The sequence below is a fragment of the Phyllobates terribilis genome, unplaced genomic scaffold (genome assembly GCF_046119375.1).
Source record: "Phyllobates terribilis strain yellow unplaced genomic scaffold, ASM4611937v1 Scaffold_5__5_contigs__length_657084704, whole genome shotgun sequence".
In the NCBI taxonomy this organism is placed as follows: Eukaryota; Metazoa; Chordata; class Amphibia; order Anura; family Dendrobatidae; genus Phyllobates; species Phyllobates terribilis.
The window spans coordinates 243,762,573-243,786,737 of NW_027362765.1; the positions used below are offsets into that span (position 1 = coordinate 243,762,573).

The 24,165-nt window shown below is 43.6% G+C and overlaps 1 protein-coding gene across 2 annotated transcripts in view; it reads right to left on the bottom strand.

Moving 5' to 3' along the window:
* ST6GALNAC1 (ST6 N-acetylgalactosaminide alpha-2,6-sialyltransferase 1) overlaps positions 1–24,165 on the bottom strand; it is a 174,338-nt gene that overhangs the window by 17,370 nt on the left and 132,803 nt on the right. For both annotated transcript variants that reach the window (XM_073683962.1, XM_073683963.1), the window contains 2 exons: positions 14,259–14,362; positions 6,446–6,535 (listed from right to left, as the gene is read on the bottom strand). In XM_073683962.1, the coding sequence (XP_073540063.1) occupies positions 6,446–6,535; positions 14,259–14,362 (194 nt within the window). The remainder of the gene's footprint in view (positions 1–6,445; positions 6,536–14,258; positions 14,363–24,165) is intronic.

Below are 24,165 nucleotides of genomic sequence, written 5' to 3' on the forward strand. Positions count from 1 at the left end.
GTGGCTACTTTGAAGAACCTAGAATATAAGACATATTTTCAGTTGTTTCACAATTTTTTGTTAAGTATATAATTCCACATGTGTTAATTCATAGTTTTGATGCCTTCAGTGTGAATGTACAATTTTCATAGTCATGAAAATACAGAAAAATCTTTAAATGAGAATGTGTGTCCAAACTTTTGGTCTGTACTGTATATTAGGATTAAAATGTCAGTAAGTATAAAGTAATATTAGGTATAATTGACTGTCTTATCGGTAGCCCTGCCACGTTCACATGAAGGGCTCTTGTAGATGTTCATGATAATCGGTCCAATGTCGGATCGCAATGCAGAGGCTGGCTGCACATCTCCTGAACCGAGTGCGATAGAAATATATGAAGCTATGAACAACCCTAATTTTTTTTTTATATATATATACAGTGCCGGAAAAAAAAATCTTTACAAGTTCAACGAAACCACAAAATCTTAATATTAAAGTGTTTTGTTGTGGATATTTTGTTACAATTAGTATTTTGTATCTAGTACAAAAAAATATGTCCAGAAATATATGGACAGTGGCACAAGTTTGGGCATTTTAGCTGTTTACTAAAACATATTCAAGATACAGTTATATAATCAATATGGGCTTAAAAATCAGCTTTAATTTGAGACTATTCACATACTAATTAGAGTAAGGGTTTAGGAATTACAGTTTTTAATATGTAACTGCTTCTTTTTAAAGGGACCAAAGGTAAATGGACAATTATCTCAAAAGCTCTTTAATTTGCTGCGTGGGCTATTCCTTCATTAATCATTCATCAATTAAGCAGGTAAAAGGTCTGGAGCTGATTCTAGGTGTGGTATTTGCATTTAAAAGATGTTGCTTTACACTCATGTGGCACCCCAGGGGTCCGGTTGCCACAGTGGCATTGCCTCCCTCACAAGGGGTGATGCCATGCCTGGATGCAAGGAGGGGTCCCCTAAGCAGGTATACTAGCATACAACACTTTCCTGGCTCCAGGCCAGAAAGGGGGGCTCCTCCCCTTAACAACTGGAATCTGGAGGCGGGGTTAGTAAGAGTGAGTGGAGAGGAGTTGAAGACAGGGCAGCAACGAGGAAGGACCTGGGGAAGGGAGCTGTGTACAAGCTCACCCCAGAGGAGAGAAGCGCAGAAGAACCGGACACCGGAGTCCGAGGTGGTGGGGCACTGAAGGCCCAGCAGCAGAATCCGGAGGGCAGGAGACTGCAGGTCTCTTGGCCCCATCAGACGCCCGGTGACACAGCAGCACCATAGGGCCCAACACCGCCACGTGGGAGCGACATATAAGGAAGGCCCGAGCCATACGGGTGAGGAACAGACATTTTACTCAGGGACGAGGGCCGCAGCATAGCTACAAGCAGCAGGGCCAAAGAGATTAGCGCAGAGGGAAGGCCTAAAACTTCACCTGGTGAGGTGGATTACCAACTTGCTTCCAGGCTGCCCGGACCTCTACTACCAGCTAGTACCCGTGCCCCGGTCTGCTTAATAACCGCAAATAAAGATAAGATGAAACCACCATTAAACTGTGGACTGGTCATTACCTCTACTACCAGCTAGTACCCATGCCCCGGTCTGCTTAGTAACCGCAAATAAAGATAAGATGAAACTGCCATTAAGCTGTGGACTGGTCATTACCTCTACTACCAGCTAGTACCCGTGCCCCGGTCTGCTTAATAACCGCAAATAAAGATAAGCTCAAACCGCCATTAAGCTGTGGACTGGTCATTATCTGCGCCATCACCTGCACTACACCGCACCAACCACATCTACCCTATAGTATCACTACATCCTGCCCTGGAGCGAAGCTCCGCCTGTGGAGAGCTGAACCAAATCTGCTGCGTCACCATCAGCTCAGTGGATCTGCACCGCAGCTGCGGCCCCATATAGCCGCATACCACAGGTGGCATCACGAACAATATATATAAAAACTTTATTCTCCTTTTACTACTTCCCCCTTTAATTGACAGCCCTGGGTCACAGACCGGGTCACTGCCATCGTGACATCCCCCAGCATCGACCGGCCCAGCAACCGAGTACCCCACGGCCCAGGGGGCGTGTCACTCACAACATGCAGTCAAAGAAGCTCTAAATGGAAGACAAACAGACCATTATTAGGCTGAAAAAAAGAAGAAATCCATCAGAGAGATAACAGAAATGTTAGGAGTGGCCAAATCAACAGTTTGGTACATTCTGCAAAAAAAAAGAGTGCACTGGTGAGCTTGGTAACTCAAAAAGGCCTGGACGTCCACAAAAGACAACAGTAGTGGGTGAATGCAGAATCCTTTCAAAGGTGAAGAAAAATCCCTTCACAGAGTTCATCCAAGTGAAGAACACTCTCCAGGAAGTAGGTGTTTCAGTTTCTATGTATACCATAAACAGAAGACTTCATGAGAGCAAATACAAATTGTTCACAAGGTGAAAACCATTAATCAGCCATAAAATTAGAAAGGCCAGATTAGACTTTTGCAAAAAAAAAATCTGAAGAAGCCAGCCCAGTTCTGGAAAAGCATTTATTGGACAAGTAAAACTAATAAAACTAATATCAACCTGTACCAGAATGATGGGAAGAAGAAAGTAGGGGGAAGGCTTGGAACGGCTCATGATCTAAAGCACACCACATCCTCTGTAAAACATGGTGGAGGCAGTGTGATGGCTTGGACATGCATGGCTCCCAGTGGCACTGGGTCACTAGTGTTTATTGATGATGTGACTGATAACAGAAAGAGCCAGATGAATTCTGAAGTGTACAGGGCGATACTTTCCGCTCAGATGCAACCAAATAAAGCAAGGTTGATTGGATGGCGCATCACAATACAGATGGTCAATGACCCTAAACTTGCTGCAAAAACAACAGAGAAGTTTGCTAAGGCAAAGAAGTGGAATATTCTGCAATGGCCAAGTCAATCACCAGATCTAAGCCTCATTGGGCAGCATTTCACACTCTTAAGACAAAACTTAAGCCAGAAATACTCACAAACAAGCAACAACTGAAGGCAGCTGTTGGAAAGACCTGGCAAAGCATCAAAAAGGAAAGAACCCAGCCTTTGGTGATGTCCAGGGCAAGTATTCTCTTCAAAGTATTAAAAAATAAAATTTTATTTATGGTAAAGTTAAGTTGTCCAATTACTTTTGAGCCCTTGAAATTAGGAGCTTTGTGGAATAATGGTTGCAATTCCTAAACGTTTCACGGGATATTAGCGGCATGCAAAGCCCAAATCACGAAATTTCGGTCACTGTCCAAATATTTCTGGACCTAACTGTAACTACAATTGTGAGTCCTCAGAGGTTGATACCTTTTTAATAGTGAAATAAAAAGGTGATGATGTACACAGTGGGGAAAATAAGTATTTGATACACTGACAATTTTGCAAGTTTCCCCACCTATAGAGAATGGAGAGGTCTGTAATTTTTATCGTAGGTACACTTCAACTGTAAGAAACAGAATAAAAATAAAAAAACGGAAAATCACATTGTATGTTTTTTAAATAATTAAATTGCATTTTATTGCATAAAATAAGTATTTAATCACCTACCAACCAGCAAGAATTCTGCTTTTCACCGACCTGTTAGCTTTTCTTTAAGAAGCCCTTCTACGCTGCATTCATTACCTGTATTAATTGCACTTGTTTGAACTTGTTACCTGTATAAAAGACACCTGTCCACACAATCAATCACACTCCAACCTCGCCACCATGGCCAAGACCAAAGAGCTATCTAAGGACACCAGGGACAAAATTGTAGACCTGCACAAGGCTGGGATGGGCTACAGGAAAATAGGCAAGCAGATTGGTGAGAAGGCAACAAATGTTGGCATAATTATTAGAAAATGGAAGAAACACAAGATGACTGTTAATCTTCCTCGGTCTGGGACTCTATGCAAGATGATTCTAAGAAAGGTCAGGAATCAGCCCAGAACTACACGGGACAACCTGGTCAATTACCTGAAGAGAGCTGGGACCACAGTCTCAAACATTACCGTTAGTATCACACTACACCTTCATGGATTAAAATTCTGCTGGGCACGCAAGGTCCCCCTGCTCAAGCCAGCACATGTCCAGGCCTATTTGAAGTTCGCCAATGACCATCTGGATCTTCCAGAGGAGGCATGGGAGAAGGTCATGTGGTCAGGTGAGACCAAAATAGAACTTTTTGGTATCAACTCCACTCACCATGTTTGGAGGAAGAAGAAGGATGAGTACAACCCCAAGAATACCAACACCATGAAGATTGGTGGGGGAAACATCATACTTTGGGGGTGCTTTTCTGCAAAGGGGACCGGATGACTGCACCATATTGAAGGGAGGATAAATGGGGTCATATATCGCAAGATTTTGGCCAACAACCTCCTTCCCTCAGTAAGAGCATTGAAGGTGGGTCGTGTCCAGCATGACAATGCCCAAAACACAGATCCAGGGCAACTGAGGACTGGCTCCGTAAGAAACATTTCAAGGTCCTGGAGTGGCCTAGCCAGTCTCCAGACCTGAACTCAATAGAAAATCTTTGGAGGGAGCTGAAAGTCAATGTTGCCCAGCGACAGCCCCGAAACCTGAAAGATCTGTAGAAGATCTGTGTGGAGGAGTGGGCCAAAATCCCTGCTGCAGTGTGTGCAAACTTGATCAAGAACTACAGGAAACGTCTGACCTCTGTGTTTACAAAAAAAGGTTTCTGTACCAAATATTAAGTTCTGTTTTTCTATTGTATCAAATACTTATTTCATGCAATAAAATGCTAATTAATTATGTAAAAATCATGCAATGTGATTTTCAGTATGTTTTTTTTAGTATTCTGTCTCTCACAGTTGAAGTGTACCTACGATAAAAAATTCCGACCTCTGCATTCTTTGTAGGTGGGAAAACTTGCAAAATCGGCAGTGTATCAAATACTTATTTTCCCCACTGTAGCAAGATTTCAAGACTGCTTAGATCTCCTCATCAGACTTAGTTTAAAGGGAATCTGTCAATAGGATTTCACGCTCCAAACTATTAATATGCCCATGTAGTTCTTACAAAAATAACTAGCAATATCTTTACATGGCCAGTCCATTCCTCTGTTACTGAGAATTCAGTGTTTGAATTGATATGCAAATAAGGCTGAAGGACTATGGAAGCTCTGTTACTCCAGCTCTATTTCCCGCCCAGCGCCGTATACTCCTGCTTGACTGACAGATTTTTTGCTGTGTGACTCTAGGCAAAGGAGCCTTCAGTTAAGAAGGAGGCGGCGCTGGGTCAGGAATAGAGCCAGAGTGACAGAGGCTTCACATATGCAACCTCATTTGCATATCAATTCAAACACTGATTCTCAGTAACTGAGGAACGGACTGGCCATATAAAGGTATTGCTGGACTTGTCTTTGAAAGAGCTACATGCACATATTATTATTAATATTATTATATGAAATAAATATCTTGGGGTATGAAATCCTGCTGACAGATTCCCTTTAAAGTATTTTTTATTTCAGCACCATACTTGTATCACTAATGTCTGTTTCCTAGGTGTAGTAGAATACTTGGAAAGCAAAGGTTGTTTCCAGCTTACCCAGGCTCTTGGCGTGTTGGAAGCACGGATTCCAAAGGACCATTTTGTGATACAAATAGATAGAAAAAGATCCAGCTTCCTCAAATTTGCCAAAATTTATTTAGAAAAATGCATTAAAAACAGCTTGATGTTTGTATTCAGAGTAACGCGTTTCGAATGCCGAGCTTTGATTAAGAACGCTGCGTGCATTCGAAACGCGTTGCTCTGAATGCAAACATCATGCTGTTTTTATGGCAATTTTCTAAATAAATTTTGGCAAATTTGAGGAACCTGGATCTTTTTTCAATTAGTAGTAGAATACTTACCAGTTGCCATCTTCTACTGGTGCCAGCACTGCTTCGGTTCCTGTCCGCAATCTTGTGACCACAGTTGTGACTGTCCAGAAGTCAGAGTTAACAGTCAGTAGCTCTCCATATAAAAGTGTATGAGAGCCTTGTTCTGAGTCTTATCGACTTACATTGAAGAATGACTTTAAGTCTCCCACCCAACACTGGAGCAGAAGATGGCAACCAGTAAGTATTTTACTGCACAGAGGGAACAGTCATTAGTGATACCACTCTAGTGCTGAAATAAAAAAAGGTAGTACTTCAATACAAAATCTGAAGAGTCTGACATTTATATACAACAGGCAATAGGAATAGTCCAGTAAATGAGACAAAAGATCTGAAGCAGTAACATTTACATGACTATCTATGGTACGTTTACAAAAATACATTTCTTGACTATGTATCTTGTAAGTGCAATAATAAAACTAATCTAGAGGGATTACAACATAAGTGATCTTTGTTTCTTGTTCTCCAGGTTTTTGCATTACAAATAGAGAACATGGTGTAAGAAGAGGATTGTAAGCTAATGTAGATTTACTGTAACCTTAATATTTAAGCTGATCTTACCTGTTTTTCAAGTACCGTGAAAAATCTGGATGTACAACTAATAAATTCTTCAAGTCGAAACTGTTACCAAAGTCATCCCGGGGACGAAGTCTAAAGAAATATGTGAGACATAATGACTGTATGAAATAAATGCATAACTGCTCTGCCCCCTCTAGACGTGACTAAGGATACTATGGCATGTGCTATAAAGCAATTCACGTTTTTCATCGAGTTGCCTACAAGAGAGCCACTCAATCTAGAACATGGTGATGTATGACACTTAACATTCGTCAGAATCCCTGGCAAAATAAAAAGTTAATTTTAGTTTTTTGGGGTCAATTCTTTAAGACTGGTATTGCGCCGCCAGTCTGAATGAATGGGCTCATTGGAGTATGATTCGCCTTATTCATTAAGCGATGCATGCCGCTTAATGCATTAGGCATATCTGTTTACTGGTGTGCACCCCTGCAAGACATATAGTCCAGTTAGTCACTGGAGTAAAGTTCTGAAATAAGTTACATCACTAAAGTGGCATAATTTTTCATGAATTTGAAAGGCAGGCATAGTCACGTCCTGTTCCATCCATATTGGCATAGCTGGCCAAGACAGGAGAGTAAACACCAAATGTCACAATATTTTTGAGTAACTTCCGACTTGCATAAATACATTGCAACTTATTAACCACTTCGCGCCAGAGCCTGTTTTTGCCTTCGTGACCGGGCCAATTTTTTCAATTCTGACCACTGTCAATTTATGAGGTAATTACTCTGGAGCGCTTCAACGGATCCCCCTGATTCTGAGATTGTTTTTTTGTGACATATTGTACTTCATGATAGTGGTAAAATTTCTTCGATATCACTTGCGTTTATTTGTGAAAAAATCGGAAATTTGGCGAAAATTTTGAAAATTTTGCAATTTTCAAACTTTGAATTTTCATGCCCTTTAATCAGAGAGATATATCACACAAAATAGTTAATGATTAACATTTCCCACATGTCTACTTCACATCAGCACAATTTTGGAACCAAAATTTTTTTCTGTTAGGAAGCTATAAGGGTTAAAAGTTGACCAGCGATTTCTCATTTTTACAACAAAATTTACAAAAACATTTTTTTAGGGACCACATCTTATTTGAAGTGACTTTGAGGAGCCTTTATGACAGAAAATACCCAAAAGTGATACCATTCTAAAAACTGCACCCCTCAAGGTGCTCAAAACCACATTCAAGAAGTTTATTAACCCTTCAGGTGCTTCACAGGAATTTTTGGAATGTGGAAGAAAACAATGAACATTTAACTTTTTTTCACAAAACTGCTACTTTAACCTCAAATTTTTAATTTTCACAAGGGCAGCCAGAAAAAATGGACCCCAAAATGTGTTGTGCAATTTCTCCTGAGCACGCTGATACCCCATATGTGGTGCAAAGCCACTGTTTGGGCGCACGGCATGGCTCGGAAGGTAAGGAGCGCCATTTGACTTTTGGAATGGAAATTTGACTGGAATCGATAGCGGACGCCATGTTGCATTTGGAGAGCCCCTGAGGTGCCTAAACAGAGGAAACCCCCAACAAGTCACCCCATTTTGGAAACTAGACCCCTCAAGGAACTTATCTAGATGTGTGGTGAGCACCTTGAACCCCCAGGGGCTTCACAGAATTTTATAATGTTGAAGGGTGAAAATAAAAAAACACATTTTTAACACAAAACTGCTACTTTAGCCTCAAATTTTTAATTTTCACAAGGGCAGCCAGAAAAAATGGACCCCAAAATGTGTTGTGCAATTTCTCCTGAGCACGCTGATACCCCATATGTGGTGCAAAGCCACTGTTTGGGCGCACGGCATGGCTCGGAAGGTAAGGAGCGCCATTTGACTTTTGGAATGGAAATTTGACTGGAATGGATAGCGGACGCCATGTTGCATTTGGAGAGCCCCTGAGGTGCCTAAACAGAGGAAACCCACAACAAGTGACCGAATTTTACAATCTACTCCTCTGTATAAATTAATCTAGTGGTGGGAAAATAAGTAGATAGGTAAATGGTCACTAAACCCATAGATGAATTCCCACAGAGGTGTCATTTCCATAATGGGGTCACTTCAGGGGGGATTATGCTGTTCTGGCACTTTTCAGAGTACCAGAGCTAAAGAATCCCCCCTGAAGTGACCCCATTTTGGAAATGACACCCCTCTGGGAATTCATCTATGGGTTTAGTGACCATTTTAACTCGATGGATGATTTCCAGAAACAAGCACGCAATGGAAGGTTTAGATTCTGGAGAACCCCCCCTGGAAATTAAGTGAGCTCTACTCGAATATGTCATTCACTAAATGAACCAAATGTTTGAATGACAAATTGGGATACATTTTTACAGTTTAAAAACGTGGTTCTGTGTGGTAGATTTTAAAGCAGTCAGTGACGCATAAGGCTGGCAATGATGGGCATTGTGGGCAATAGTAGCGGGTATCACGCCTCATTCCTCTCTTAGTACATACACGACATCTTTTCTGGGGGTTCCTTCTTGTTTCCGTTGCTGGAATAAGTGCAATAAAATGTCGCTCAGTGAGTCTTTTCACATCCTCAGATTCTAATGGATGAGCGGGGCTAACACTTTGAAAGACAAGATTTTCAATTACCTTTTCTTGATAATCAAGAAAAGGATCTGAATTTCCTGCTTTTTTGTACAACACAAAAGAATTGTATGTGGCCACCTGAAACAAATAAATAACCAACTTTTTATACCAGGTATAGGACTTTCTTGATACCTGGTATGGTCGTAGAACCTGGTCTGCAAGGTCCACACCCCCCATGTGTTTGTTGTAGTCAATGACTGACACAGGTTTTTGCTTCGGAGTGGTGGATCCTAGTTCTACAGTGGCCCTTGTGGCATCTGTGTGGATCGAGCTGAGGACAAAAATATCCCTCTTATCCCTATATTTCAGGGCAAGCAGCTCTCCGTTGCGTACAGCCCCTGACTGCCCCTTTTGAAACTTTTGGTTGACCAATGGTTGTGGAAACCCCTGACGGTTTTTACGGATGGTCCCACAAGCCCCGATGTTGTGTTCAACCAGACTTTTAAATAGGGGTATGCTGGTGTAATAATTGTCCACATATAGATTGTAGCCTTTTTGAAAAAATGGACTTATCAGCTCCCAAACAATTTTTCCAGATGTCCCCAGATAAGTAGGGCATCCTGGTGGGTTTAGTTGGCTGTCTTTCCCCTCATATATGCGAAAAGCGGATGTGTATCCGGTTGAACTTTCGCACATTTTATAGAGCTTTATTCCAAACCTTGCCCTTTTAGATGGGATAAATTGCTTGAGGTGCAGTCTTCCTTTGAATTTTACAAGGGACTCATCTATAGAAATATTTTGTGTTGGGGTGTAGAGGCTTAAGAATTTTTCTGACAAATTTTCAATGATGGGTCTAATTTTATATAACCTGTCATGTTCTGGGGCATTTCTGGGCAGGCATTGACTATTGTCGTTAAAATGCCAAAACCGCATGAGCATTTCATAACGGGTCCTAGGCAGAATGACTGAAAACATAGGGGTGGCTTGAACAGGGTGGTTGGACCAGTAGGATCGAATGCTCGGTTTTTTAACAAGCCCCATGGCAAATGTAAGTCCTAAAATTTTTTTTATTTCCGGGACATTAGTTGGTGTCCATAAATTTGCCCTAGCATAGTAAGATCGGGGATTCTGGCTTATGAATTGGGATGCATATAAATTTGTTTGCACGACAATATGCTCTAGCAAGCTGTCTGTAAAAAACAAATTAAAAAAATGAATTGGTCCAAAATCTTCCACCTCCACATTTATACCAGGAATGGCGTTGAAATCAGGGCTGAATGGAGCCTCCCATCTGGGAAATCCGAAGCCTCCCATCTGGGAAATGCTAGATCATGTGGCAAAACCCCTTGTACACTGGGGTGCGCCAATTCACTAGTAGCAGGGACAGCGCTTGTACTGGGCAGTGTTCCCTGATTTGGAGATGTTTCTCCAGTAGCGCTATTTGCACCTATTGCTGTACTGGTCCTTGGGCTTGAGGATGGAACAGAATCACTGCTCATTTCTGAGCTCTCAGTGTCGCCGCTACTAAAGCCCTCAAAATCCATATCTCCATCTGAGATTGCACTGTCATCAGTGTCAGAACACAGCAGGGCATGCACCTCTTCTGCGGTATAAGTCTGACGGGCCATTTTATTTTTAGATTTTTTGACTGGACTGAACGGACCGGACTGAACGGACCGGACTGAACGGACCGGACTGAACGGACCGGACTGAACGGACGGGACTGACCGGACTGGACTGACCGGACTGGACTGACCGGACTGATCTGACAGGACTGACTGACCTGACAGGACTGACTGATCTGACAGGACTGACTGACTGATCTGACAGGACTGACTGACTGACAGATCTGACAGGACTGACTGACTGACAGATCTGACAGGACTGACTGACTGACAGATCTGACAGGACTGACAGGACTGACTGACTGACAGATCTGACTGACTGACAGATCTGACAGGACTGACTGACTGATCTGACAGGACTGACTGACTGATCTGACAGGACTGATCTGACAGGACTGACTGATCTGACAGGACAGACTGACTGACAGATCTGACAGGACTGACAGATCTGACAGGACTGACTGACTGGACTGATCTGACAGGACTGACTGACTGGACTGATCTGACAGGACTGATCTGACAGGACTGACTGATCTGACAGGACTGACTGACTGACAGATCTGACAGGACTGACTGACTGACAGATCTGACAGGACTGACAGGACTGACTGACTGACAGATCTGACTGACTGACAGATCTGACAGGACTGACTGACTGATCTGACAGGACTGACTGACTGATCTGACAGGACTGACTGACTGATAGATCTGACTAACCCTAACTCTTACTTTCTTTTTTATTTTTTTTTTTTACTTTCACAGTGGCAAGGCTGACACAGCTCTTGTCACACTGTTTCTCCTCTGCTCTCTCACTGAGATCGGAGGAGAAACAGTGTATTTATCAGGCAGATCGCCCGGGAAAGTTTGTTGCTAAAACAAACTTCCCTGGTGATGTCTCTGATTGGCTGGTGTGACGCTGACATCATCGAGACCTGAGCCAATCAGGTCTCGATGATGTCAGAGGTCACAGCACCGGGATCCCCGCCGCTCCTGAGGTATGTGGGGGGTCCCGATCGCCGACCACCAGCTGTCACTATCTTTTAAATGCCGCAATCGCTATGGATCGCGGCATCTAGAAGATAGAAACAGGTTAACATCATGGGGACCTGATCCATTCAGGTCCCCATGATGCCACATGTCAGAGCTATCGCTCTGAACCGGTACCGCAGCGCTAGCAGAACCCTGGGGGTCCTGAGCGCTGCGGGACCACCCACCGTTTTTAAACGTCGGCGCTGCACAGAGCCCGGGCAGCGCCGACGTTTATGTACAGTGGGCGGTCCTGAACCGGTTAAGGTGTTTTACTCCAGAATTGTAACTTAACCACTTTAATGAATCAGCTCCTGTTCGACTTTGATCCAAGTCATGAACCGAACTTGGCAATGCAAATCTATGAGTCAGTGAAAAAAATCGGACAGCACTCAATGCCAGCCATGTGCTGGTTTATTTTTTAGAGACATTATCAGAAGAAAAGCTTGAAAAACCTTCATCTTTTTTTGTATGATAAACCCGATGAAACTCTGATGGTAAAAACTGACACACTGATCGAACTCTGAAGAAAATCCGATTAAAATCACTGATGAAACTCGGACCGTTTTTTGTATATGAGAAAAATCATTGTCATCTGAATGAGCCCTTCCTTTGCCTTTCTTGCTAGTTGATCCACAGAATGAACTTTATGAAAACCACCTTGGTATTTGTGCTCTTAATGTCTCCATACCCCAAGCAAAGTTAAAGAAATAATGGGGTCATATTGGTAAATTCTGCCATCTATTTTGTGTATCTCTCTATGACTTTGAAATTTACATTTTATACAAAATTAGATCCTAAAAAGACCACTGTTCATATTTCTGTCAAATGGAATAAAAATGTTAGCGCGTCCTTTACTAAAGAAATAAAGTGAAAGTTTGTGTAAAGTATGTCTAAGCACCAGATCTAAGGGGTAACATTTCTCCTTGTGGAGAGTGACATGCCTGGCCTGTCATGCTAATGTGCGGAGGCTCATAAGCCCTGCAATGCTAATCTGTGAATTTAAATATGCAAATTGCCTCTTCAGAGAGGAAGAGGACTTAAACTCTAGTGCCACCTATTGGAAGTAGCAATCCTAAAATTCAATATCGACCCTTTAACAAGCCTTGCTATATGACTTAGGATAAAAGCAAAACCAGAATCTCAAATTGCAGACATAGTGTTTAGTGGTATTGCCCCTCGTTAGTGCAAAGCATGAGATCTGATTTGGCTAGGCTTCTGACTGGGATCTTAGGGGTAATGTTTCTCCTTGTGGAAAGTGATATGCCTGGCCTGGTAAATTGATATTCTGGTTTGGCTTTTATCCTAAATCATATGGCAAAGCAATTTGCATATTTAAGCACCAGAAGAATTCTGTTGCATTTTAGTGTTTGTTTGCCAGTGGGCAACATGGGCAATTTTAGTAAAACTACCTTAGATCATTAAAAATACCGGTAATTGTGATGTTGAATTTAGGAAAATGTTGTAATCAATGTCATAAGGGAAAAATAGATTACAATAACTTCATTTTACTGATACTAATAACTGGAAGTAGTTCTATGATGTATAGTTTTTTCTCTTTGTCTAGTTTTGATCCTCTCTTATTTACATATAAATTAATTGCAGTTTCGTAGAATTTACTATGGACCAGAAATGAATTTGGCAAATTAATATTGAAGTGTAACAATTTTATTGATTTAGGAAGTCACAAGATTATATTAAATGAAAGGGTTATTCCCATCTCCATAATTGGTATAGCGCTTGTAAGTAAAAACAATTTTTCAAATCACTGCTTATTAAAATTTTTAGCTGTTCTTGAGATATTAAGACTTTTGTTTAGATATTGTTACCTTGGAGACCGACCACTGCTGCTAGACAGTAGATCAAGCCCAATGCTTGCAGGGTCTTGTCTATTGAGTTTGTAAGCACTGTTTTGAAGCTGACACCGTTTCCTCCTAATCTCGGCCAGCTTCCGTACAGAATATACAAGTTAGACAGCAGTGGTGGTCGGTCACCTAGGTAATGAGATGTAAATGATAGAAAAATGTTAATATCTCAAGAACGGCTGCAACGTTTAATAAGCAGTAAATTAAAAATATCCATCTATGAAGATGTGAATACCAATTCAAGTAATGTAGGAAGGAAATGGGTAATTGTCTTATAAATAGAAACCACAAGAAAAAAGTAAATTTTTTTATCTGTAAAATTTACAGGCTATAACTTCGATGTAAGCAAACCAAGATTTAAAGTAAAAAAACCCCTGCATTCCCAATAATGAGATGTTTCAAGTACCTACTGTTGATCGAAAATTTTCAACGTGATCATGTGAGTAACATTGCCATGTTTTCCTCTGGTCATTTCATCAACAATCCTTATAACATACATGACATATAAGATACACATCAAGCTATTTCTATACGTTGGTTTAAGCATCGATATCTAGTTTCAGTCCCAGTTAAATTAATGTGGGAAGCTGAAACTGCAGATTTTGCAGAAAGAGTAACCATATCCATGTAGCGTAGGTGATAGATCAGACATTCTATTGTACAGAGTAGGGGATGAATACGATCGCTGGAGGAATGTTATATGGATGGCCAGTCCCACAGAAAGCATTTGATGGGTAACAAGCTATATACCTGTAGTTCTTCAGAGTACTGTTGGTGATCTCTTTGTCCTGCTGTAATGCTTTCAGCCACTCGTAGTCTCTCTGTCCTTCAGTGAAAAGGATGTACTTTGTCTCCTGGGAAACCCACAAAGGAATGTGTTATTATCCAATCTACCTAATTGTCCTCATTAAGTATGTATTAGGGCAGGTGGTATTCCTAAGAAATGTGCCATTGATGGTATAAGTCTGAGAGTTTTGAACACCGCAGGTTCAGGAGAATTTAGCAAAAGATTATTGACAAGTTATTTTGCATGCTTGATGAAAAGTTTTTAAATATAAATCATTGAATTGTTCTGTTCTATCACATTAAAGTTGCTCCTCTACTTTTATATTAATGATCTATGCTTACTATGGGTCATCAATATCAGATCAGTGGGGGTCTGACACCCAGCACTCTCACCAATTACCGTATTTTTCGGACTATAAGACGCACCTAGGTTTAAGAGGAGGAAAATAGAAAAAAAAATTAAGCAAAAAATGTGGTCACGATGCACTGTTAAGGGGGAGCGGATCTGCTGCTGACACTGGAATAGGGGTAATGTCCCCTAATTCTGATAATATCCCTCATCCTGGTAGATATGCCCCCCTTCCTATTATACGTGGCTCCCATCCCCATCCTGATATGCATGGCACCCCTCCATCCTGATATGCATGGCACTCCGCATCCTTATCCTGGTATGCATGGCACCCCTCATCCTTATCCTAGTATGCATGGCACCCCTCATCCCTATCCTGGTATGCATGACACCCCTCATCCCTATTCTGGTATGCATGGCACCCCTCATACCTATCCTGGTATGCATAACACCCCTCATTCCTATCCTGGTATGCATGGCATCCCTCATCCTTATCCTGGTATGCATGGCATCCCTCATCCTTATCCTGGTATGCATGGCACCCCTCTTCCCTATCCTGGTATGCATGGCACCACTCATCCCTATCCTGGTATGCATGGCACCCCTCGTCCCTATCCTGGTATGCATGGCACCCCTAATCCTTATCCTGGTATGCATGGCACCCCTCATCCTTATCCTGGTATGCATGGCACCCCTCATCCTTATGCTGGTATGCATGGCACCCCTCATCCTTATCCTGGTATGCATGGCACCCCTCATCCTTATCCTAGTATGCATGGCACCCCTCATCCCTATCCTGGTATGCATGGCACCCGTCATCCCTATCCTGGTATGCATGGCACCCCTCATACCTATCCTGGTATGCATAACACCCCTCATTCCTATCCTGGTATGCATGGCATCCCTCATCCTTATCCTGGTATGCATGGCATCCCTCATCCTTATCCTGGTATGCATGGCACCCCTTTTCCCTATCCTGGTATGCATGGCACCACTCATCCCTATCCTGGTATGCATGGCACCCCTCGTCCCTATCCTGGTATGCATGGCACCCCTCATCCTTATCCTGGTATGCATGGCACCCCTCATCCTTATCCTGGTATGCATGGCACCCCTCATCCTTATCCTGGTATGCATGGCACCCCTCATCCTTATCCTGGTATGCATGGCCCCCTCATCCTTATCCTGGTATGCAAGGCACCCCACATCCCTATCCTGGTATGCAGGGCACCCCTCATCCCTATCCTGGTATGCATGGCACCCCTCACCCCTATCCTGGTATGCATGGCACCCCTCATCCCTATCCTGGTATGCATGGCACCCCTAATCCTTATCCTGGTATGCATGGCACCTCTCATCCTTATCCTGGTATGCATGGCCCCCTCATCCTTATCCTGGTATGCATGGCACGCTTCATACTTACCCTGGTATGTATGGCCCCCTCATCCTTACCCTGATATGTATGGCATCCCTCATCCTTATCCTAGTACATATGGCACCCCTCATCCTTAGCCTGGTATGTATGGCCCTCTCATCCTTATCCTTGTATGTATGGCCCCCTCACCTTTATCCTGTTATGTATGCCCCCTCATCCTTATTTTGGTATGCATGGTCCCCCTAATCCCCATCAGGCTGCACATAAAAAGAAACACTCCTACTCACCTTTCTTCTCTCTCCTCCAGTGCTGCATCCTGTCTGCCCGCACTGATTTTTACATGTGAGCCGCGCATGACGTCACTGCCATGCGCGGCTCACAAGGAGAGATCAGCTGCCGGAAGTCACTGTTCCCCACGCCGGGACTGTGTGTGCGGGGAGCAGTGACTTCATGCTCCTTAATAGCCGGCACACAGCATAGCCGCAGCGATGCTCCTGCTGCTGCCGGATCATAAATAAATGATGGTCCAACTAAACGCAAACCGGATGGAATAGCATGCCGCTGCAAGATGCTGTGGTAGCCATGCTGGTTCAGTATGCCTTCAATTTAGAATAAATCCCTAACAGTGTCACCAGCAAAGCACCCCCACACCATCACACCTCCTCCTCCATGCTTCACGGTGGGAACCAGGCATGTAGAGTCCATCCGTTCACCTTTTCTGCGTCGCACAAAGACACGGTGTTTGAAACCAAAGATCTCAAATTTGGACTCATCAGACCAAAGCACAGATTTCCATTGGTCTAATGTTCATTCCTTGTGTTCTTTAGCCCAAACTTGTCTCTTCTGCTTGTTGCCTGTCCTTAGTAGTGGTTTCCTAGCAGCTATTTTACCATGAAGGCCTGCTGCACAAAGTCTCCTCTTAACAGTTGTTGTAGAGATGTGTCTGCTGCTAGAACTCTTTGTGGCATTAACCTGGTCTCTAATCTGAGCTGCTGTTAACCTGCGATTTCTGAGGCTGGTGACTCGGATAAACTTATCCTCAGAAGCAAAGGTGACTCTTGGTCTTCCTTTCCTGGGGCGGTCCTCATGTGAGCCAGTTTCTTTGTAGCGCTTGATGGTTTTTGCAACTTCCCTTGGGGACACTTTCAAAGTTTGCCCAATTTTTCAAACTGACTGACCTCATTTCTTAAAGTAATGATGGTCACTCGTTTTTCTTTACTTCGCTGCTTTTTTCTTGCCATAATACAAATTCTAACAGTCTATTCAGTAGGATTATCAGCTGTGTATCCACCTGACTTCTGCACAACACAACTGATGGTCCCAACCCCATTTATAAGGCAAGAAATCCCACTTATTAAACCTGTCAGGGCACACCTGTGAAGTGAAAACCATTTCCGGTGACTACCTCTTGAAGCTCATCAAGAGTATGCCAAGAGTGTGCAAAGCAGTCATCAAAGCAAAAGGTGGCTACTTTGAAGAACCTAGAATATAAGACATATTTTCAGTTGTTTCACACTTTTTGTTAAGTATATAATTCCACATGTGTTAATTTATAGTTTTGATGCCTTCAGTGTGAATGTACAATTTTCAAAGTCATGAAAAGACAGAAAAATCTTTAAATGAGAAGGTGTGTCCAAACTTTTGGTCTGTACTGTATATACTTCTTACATAGCCTCCTTTATTATGTATATTGCACAGTGTCCTCTCTTGTTATGTACAGCACTGTCCCTTACATTTCGGATTATCTATAGACCCCTGTCTTAATTACATACTGTCTTCTCTTGTTAGATATACAGTGCTGGCCAAAAGTATTGGCACCCCTGCAATTCTGTCAGATAATACTCAGTTTCTTCCTGAAAATGATTGCAATCACAAATTCTTTGGTATTATTTTCTTCATTTAATTTGTCTTCAATGAAAAAAACACAAAAAGAATTGTCCTAAAGCCAAATTGGATATAATTCCACACCAAACCTAAAAAAGGGGGTGGACAAAAGTATTGGCACCCTTTGAAAAATCATGTGATGCTTTTTTCTAATTCGTGTAATTAACAGCACCTGTAACTTACCTGTGGCACCTAACAGGTGTTGGCAATAACTAAATCACACTTGCAGCCAGTTAACATGGATTAAAGTTGACTCAACCTCTGTCCTGTGTCCTTGTGTGTACCACATTGAGCATGGAGAAAAGAAAGAAGACCAAAGAACTGTCTGAGGACTTGAGAAACCAAATTGTGAGGAAGCATGAGCAATCTCAAGGCTACAAGTCCATCTCCAAAGACCTGAATGTTCCTGTGTCTTCCGTGCACAGTGTCATCAAGAAGTTTAAGCCCATGGCACTGTGGCTAATCTCCCTAGATGTGGACGGAAAATAAAAATTGACGAGAGATTTCAACGCAAGATTGTGCGGATGGTGGATAAAGAACCTCGACTAACATCCAAACAAGTTCAAGCTGCCCTGCAGTCCCAGGGTACAACAGTCTAAACCCATACTATCCGTCGGCATCTGAATGAAAAGGGACTGTATGGTAGGATACCCAGGAAGACCCCACTTCTTACCCCGAGACATAAAAAAGCCAGGCTGGAGTTTGCAAAAACTTACCTGAGAAAGCCTAAAACGTTTTGGAAGAATGTTCTCTGGTCAGATGAGACAAAAGTAGAGCTTTTTGGGAAAAAGCATCAACATAGAGTGTACAGGAAAAAAAAGAGGCATTCAAAGAAAAGAACACGGTCCCTACAGTCAAACATAGTGGAGGGTCCCTGATGTTTTGGGGTTGCTTTGCTGCCTCTGGCACTGGACTGCTTGACCGTGTGCATGGCATTATGAAGTCTGAAGACTACCAACAAATTTTGCAGCATAATGTAGGGCCCAGTGTGAGAAAGCTGGGTCTGCCTCCGAGGTCATGGGTCTTCCAGCAGGACAATGACCCAAAACACACTTCCAAAAGCACTATAAAATGGTTTGAGAGAAAGCACTGGAGACTTCCAAGGTGGCCAGCAATGAGTCCAGACCTGAATCCCATAGAACACCTGTGGAGAGATCTCAAAATGGCTGTTTGGAGAAGGCACCCTTCAAATATCAGGGACCTGGAGCAGTTTGCCAAAGAAGAATGGTCTACAATTCCAGCAGAGCATTGTAAGAAACTCATTGATGGTTACCGGAAGCGGTTGTTCGCAGTTATTTTGGCTAAAGGTTGTGCAACCAAGTATTAGGCTGAGGGTGTCAATACTTTTGTCCGGCCCTTTTTTGGAGTTTTGTGTGAAATGATCAATGATTTGATTTTTGCTTCATTCTCTTTTGTGTTTTTTCCTTGCAAGCAAATTAAATGAAGATAATAAGACCAAAGAATTTGTGATTGCAATCATTTTCAGGAAGAAACTGAGTATTATCTGACAGAATTGCAGGGGTGCCAATACTTTTGGCCAGCACTGTATAATGCAATGACGACTGATGGAGCATGGGAAAGCTTCTTTTCTTACGGAGGAGCTGTTGGACTGGTCTTCTGGTCAGATGCTGACCCATCAGCAGTCATTATATATCTAACAAGAGACAACTATGTAATAAAAGAGGGCGCTGTGACAGACAAAAATATCAAGAATATGCTATGTAAGGGGCAGCACTGTACATAACAGCAGAGGAAGCTATACAATAAGGGACGACACCATATATAACTAGAGAGGATGGTACGTAATAAAGGAGGGTGTTATACATAATAAAAGAGGAAACTATGTAACTAAGGATGGCGCTATACATAATAAGTGAGTACACTATATACTAAGGGACTGTGTTATACATAATATTGTTACATTCCTGCATCTGTGTGCAGTGTTAGTGTGCTGCGCTGTTTTACAGACGCATTGAGCATGTCCTATTCTAATCCTCAAAATCGGATCAGAACAGGACATTCTCTGACCCTCACAGATCTCTGCCTCAGATCCGTGATTTTCATGGATGTGTGAATGGATCTATGAAACTCTATGAGTCCGTTGACCATCCAATAAAAAAATCTGGCAGCACACGGACATTTCACAGAAATGTGAGAATGCAGCCTAAGGGATTTTACAGATAACATTATCACTCCAAGTCACACAGTGCAGATTCCGAATAATATTTACATCCAGGCACTTACCGCTGACGTCTCATCTGATCAGAGAAGATTTCTCCCAGCACCCCCATCATTGCTCTCTCACCGCACCCCCATCATTGCTCTCTCCCAGCACCCCCGTCATTGCTCTCTCCCAGCACCCCCGTCATTGCTCTTTCCGAGCAACCTCCGTTATTGCTCTCTCCCCCAGCACCCCCATCATTTCTCTCTCCCAGCACCCCCATCATTGCTCTCTCCCAGCACCCCTGTCATTGCTCTCTCCCAGCACCCCCATCATTGCTCTCTCCCAGCAACGTCCGTTATTGCTCTCTCCCCCAGCACCTCCATCATTGCTCTCTCCCAGCACCCCCATCATTGCTCTCTCCCAGCACCCCCATCATTGCTCTCGCCCAGAACCCCCATCATTGCTCTCCCCATCCCCATCATTGCTCTCCCCATCCCCACCATCCTCATCATTGCTCTCCCCATCCCCGCCATCCCCATCATTGCTCTTCCCATTTCCACAATCCTCATCATTGCTCTCCCCATTCCCACCATCCCCATCATTGCTCTTTCCATCCTCATCATTGCTCTCCCCATCCCCACTATCCCCATCATTGCTCTCCCCAGCCCCATCATTGCTCTCCCCATCCCCACCATCCTCATCATTGCTTTCCCCATCCCCACCATCCTTATCATTGCTCTCCCCAGCCCCATCATTGCTCTCCCCATCCACACCATCCTCATCATTGCTCTCCCCATTCCCACCATCCCCATCATTGCTCTCCCCATCCTCATCATTGCTCTCCCCATCCCCACCATCCTCATCATTGCTCTCCCCAGCCCCATCATTGCTCTCCCCTGCACCATCATTGCTCTCCCCAGTCACATCAGCCCCATCATTGCTTTCCCCAGCCCCATCATTGCTCTCCCCATCACCACCATCCCCATCACTGTTCTCCCCATCACCACCATCCCCATCATTGCTCTCCCCATCCCCACCATTGCTCTCCCCATCGCCATCATCCCCATCATTGCTCTCCCCATCGCCACCATCCCCATCATTGCTCTCCCCACCTCCCCTCATTCTCCTGTTCCTCTCCCCAGCATTTCAGTAAAAAAAAAACTTACCTCTCAGCCTGCTCCCCTGCAGCATCCTCGTTGCCGGCAACTTGCTCCCTGACCCAGGCTGCATGAGACATCATCAAGCTGCGCACGTCTGTGTCATGGAGTAAGCGCCAGGCAGGAAGCAGAGGACAGATCCCTCCAGCTCCTCTGCCATTTTCTCCTGTCAGCAGCGAAGCAGGAGGGTTCGCTCCCTGCCCGCCACACACAATGAGGGCAATCTGGCCATGGGCCCCCGAAGCTTTGGGCTCCGAGAAGCAGGCCAAATTGCACTCAGTATTAGCCACTCGACAAGGGCCCCCCTGACCCTCCGGGCCCCGATGCAGTTGCATCGGCTGCACCGGCGGTATGTCCACCCCTGCTCCTATAAACGCTGCCTCACATGTTAAATGTTACACCGTGCGTTCTACTAGTTACACAAATATAGTGTTAAATTAATTCTGTGGGTCAGTATGACCCACAAATCCTAAATACTAAATTTAGATAATTATATTATTTTCATGCAATAAATACACTGGTTGAAAAAAAACATGATTAGTTTTTGTGTCACCAGATTCTGCAAGCCAATTACTTTTATATTGTTTCCAGCAGCGTGGGGAATGAGGATTATTTTTTTCACATAACAATCTATACTTTTCATTAGTACAATTACACTTTTTATAATACTTTTTTGAAGGTGGTATAAACAAACATATAGCAATTATGGAATAGGTATTTTTAGATTTTAAACTCCATTCATTATTTGTCATGATTGATTGACATGCTATCTTTATTGATGATAAAAAAATGATGTATTTTTTACTCTTTTTTTTAAATACAAACTTTTTTGTCAGAATTTTTTCTGCATATAATGCTGTTATAGGACTTGTTTTTCGTATAGTTTTTGAGAACATTCGACTCTTTGATCACTTTAATTCCATTTTGGTAGCAAGGATGAATGAAAAACAATTCTGTAATTATTGTATGTTATTTTTACTTCTATGCAACATTTATGGTATAAAATAATTGACCTGAGAACTTTATTGCAGGATTCGAAACAATTATATTTTACTACTTTGTTTTTCTATTCATATTTTGAGAGCTATTACTACTACTACTACTACTACAACTACTACAGGAGGGGGGTGTGCTCAGAGTGGTAATAATTAGTGATGAGCGAACACTAAAATGCTCGGGTACTCATTGCTCGGGTCGAGCAAATTGGAATACTCGGGTGCAACGAGCCCAATGTAAGTCTATGGGAAACTCGAGCATTTTTCAGGCGGCAACCCCCTGCTGTCTGGAGAGGGCCTAAAAATTGCCCAAATCGATGGGAACAGTGCTCAAATGACATGGGAACAGCATGGGGAAGACCTCTGGAAGCATTTCTGACTCCCACGTCACTGCCTAAAAGTGTGCCCATCATAAGTGATCCTTGGCGCATGTGAAGATGCCTCCTGCCATGCACCTGTCGTTGCAGACTTGCAACAATCACCGTCCACGTCCTTGTCCCAGTGCAGCGTTCAGTTGTCCATACCCCATTCCTTGGAATGCAAGCGCAAGTATGCAGCCAGCCACCCACCCACCCACAGGCTGCAATACTATACTGCCAAATTTTTGACAGCTGCTTTCATTTGAAATGTGGCCTTTTAGGCTCGTGGAGGCGGAAGCTTTTCATAACCTCATGCCGGCGGCGGCCGGGTGTCCATACTCGGTCCCCAGTCGCCACTGTTTCTCCCGGTGTTGCACAACATTACCCGTGCCCTCCCCAGTGCACTTACTGGGAAGGACCACCTAACCACAAACACGTGGACAGGTGAATGTGGTCAGGGACGGTATGGAGCCAGTCCATAACTTTTTTTGCTGAGAGTTGTATTTAGCTCGGTGAAAGAGGGAAACCGTATACACCCTGCGTGTCATTTCTCCCAGGAAGTCCTCTAATGCAGCTTGCTGCAGAAGCAATGGCAGCCCATCCAACATCAACTCGCATTTGTCGGTGGTGCTTTGACACACACATCTTTCTTTGCGCATTTAATTTCTTGAATACAGAGTTGGACAATGGCCTGATCTGTAATGCGGTTTAAGAAATTACATGCATAAGCATGGCCAATCCACATTAAAAAATCTGCCACAGAGTGTCCAGGAACCTTCCGCCACACTTTTCTTAGCCAGGGCTGCTTCTCGGCAGGGTTGGACGGGCCCACCAGAGAACCGGAGACTCCTCCGGCGGGCCCTGGCTTCTCCTTCAGGAGAGGTCATAGTGCTGAGGTGAGGCCATGATGATGATAGAGGCCACCATCGGCTTAGTTTTCTGTTACTTGGAATGCAAGTGCAAGTATGCAGCCAGCCACCCACCCACAGGCCGCAACACTAAACTGCCAGATTTCTGGGCAGGTGCTTGTACTTGAAATATGGCCTTTTAAGCTTGTGGTGGCGGAAGCTTTTCACAACCTCATGTCGGCGGCGGCCGGGTGTCCATACTCGGTCCCCAGTCGCCACTGTTTCTCCCGGTATCGTCTCTGCCTTCCACAAGCACGGGTCCCACAACATTACCCGTGCCCTCCCCAGTGCACTTACTGGTAAGGACCGCCTAACCACAAACACGTGGACAGGTGAATGTGGCCAGGGACGGTACGGAGCCAGTCCACAACTTTTTTCGCTGAGAGTTGTATTTAGCTCGGTGAAAGTACTGGCATAGCGGGAAACCGTATCTACTCCGGCTGTCATTTCTCCGTCACCAGGTTCCGCCCATTGTCACACACGACCATGCCTGGCTGTATGTTCAGTGGTGAGAGCCACAGATCAGGCTGCTGTGTTACAGCTTTCAACAACTCTGCAGCGCTGGGCAGTTTGTCAATTAAGCATTAAGCATGTTATCTTCAGCACAGCCTGTTGCCGGTTGGCCAAGGCAGTGCTGCAGTGCTGTCAGCTTGTGACTGATGTGGTCATTTCGGAGATGG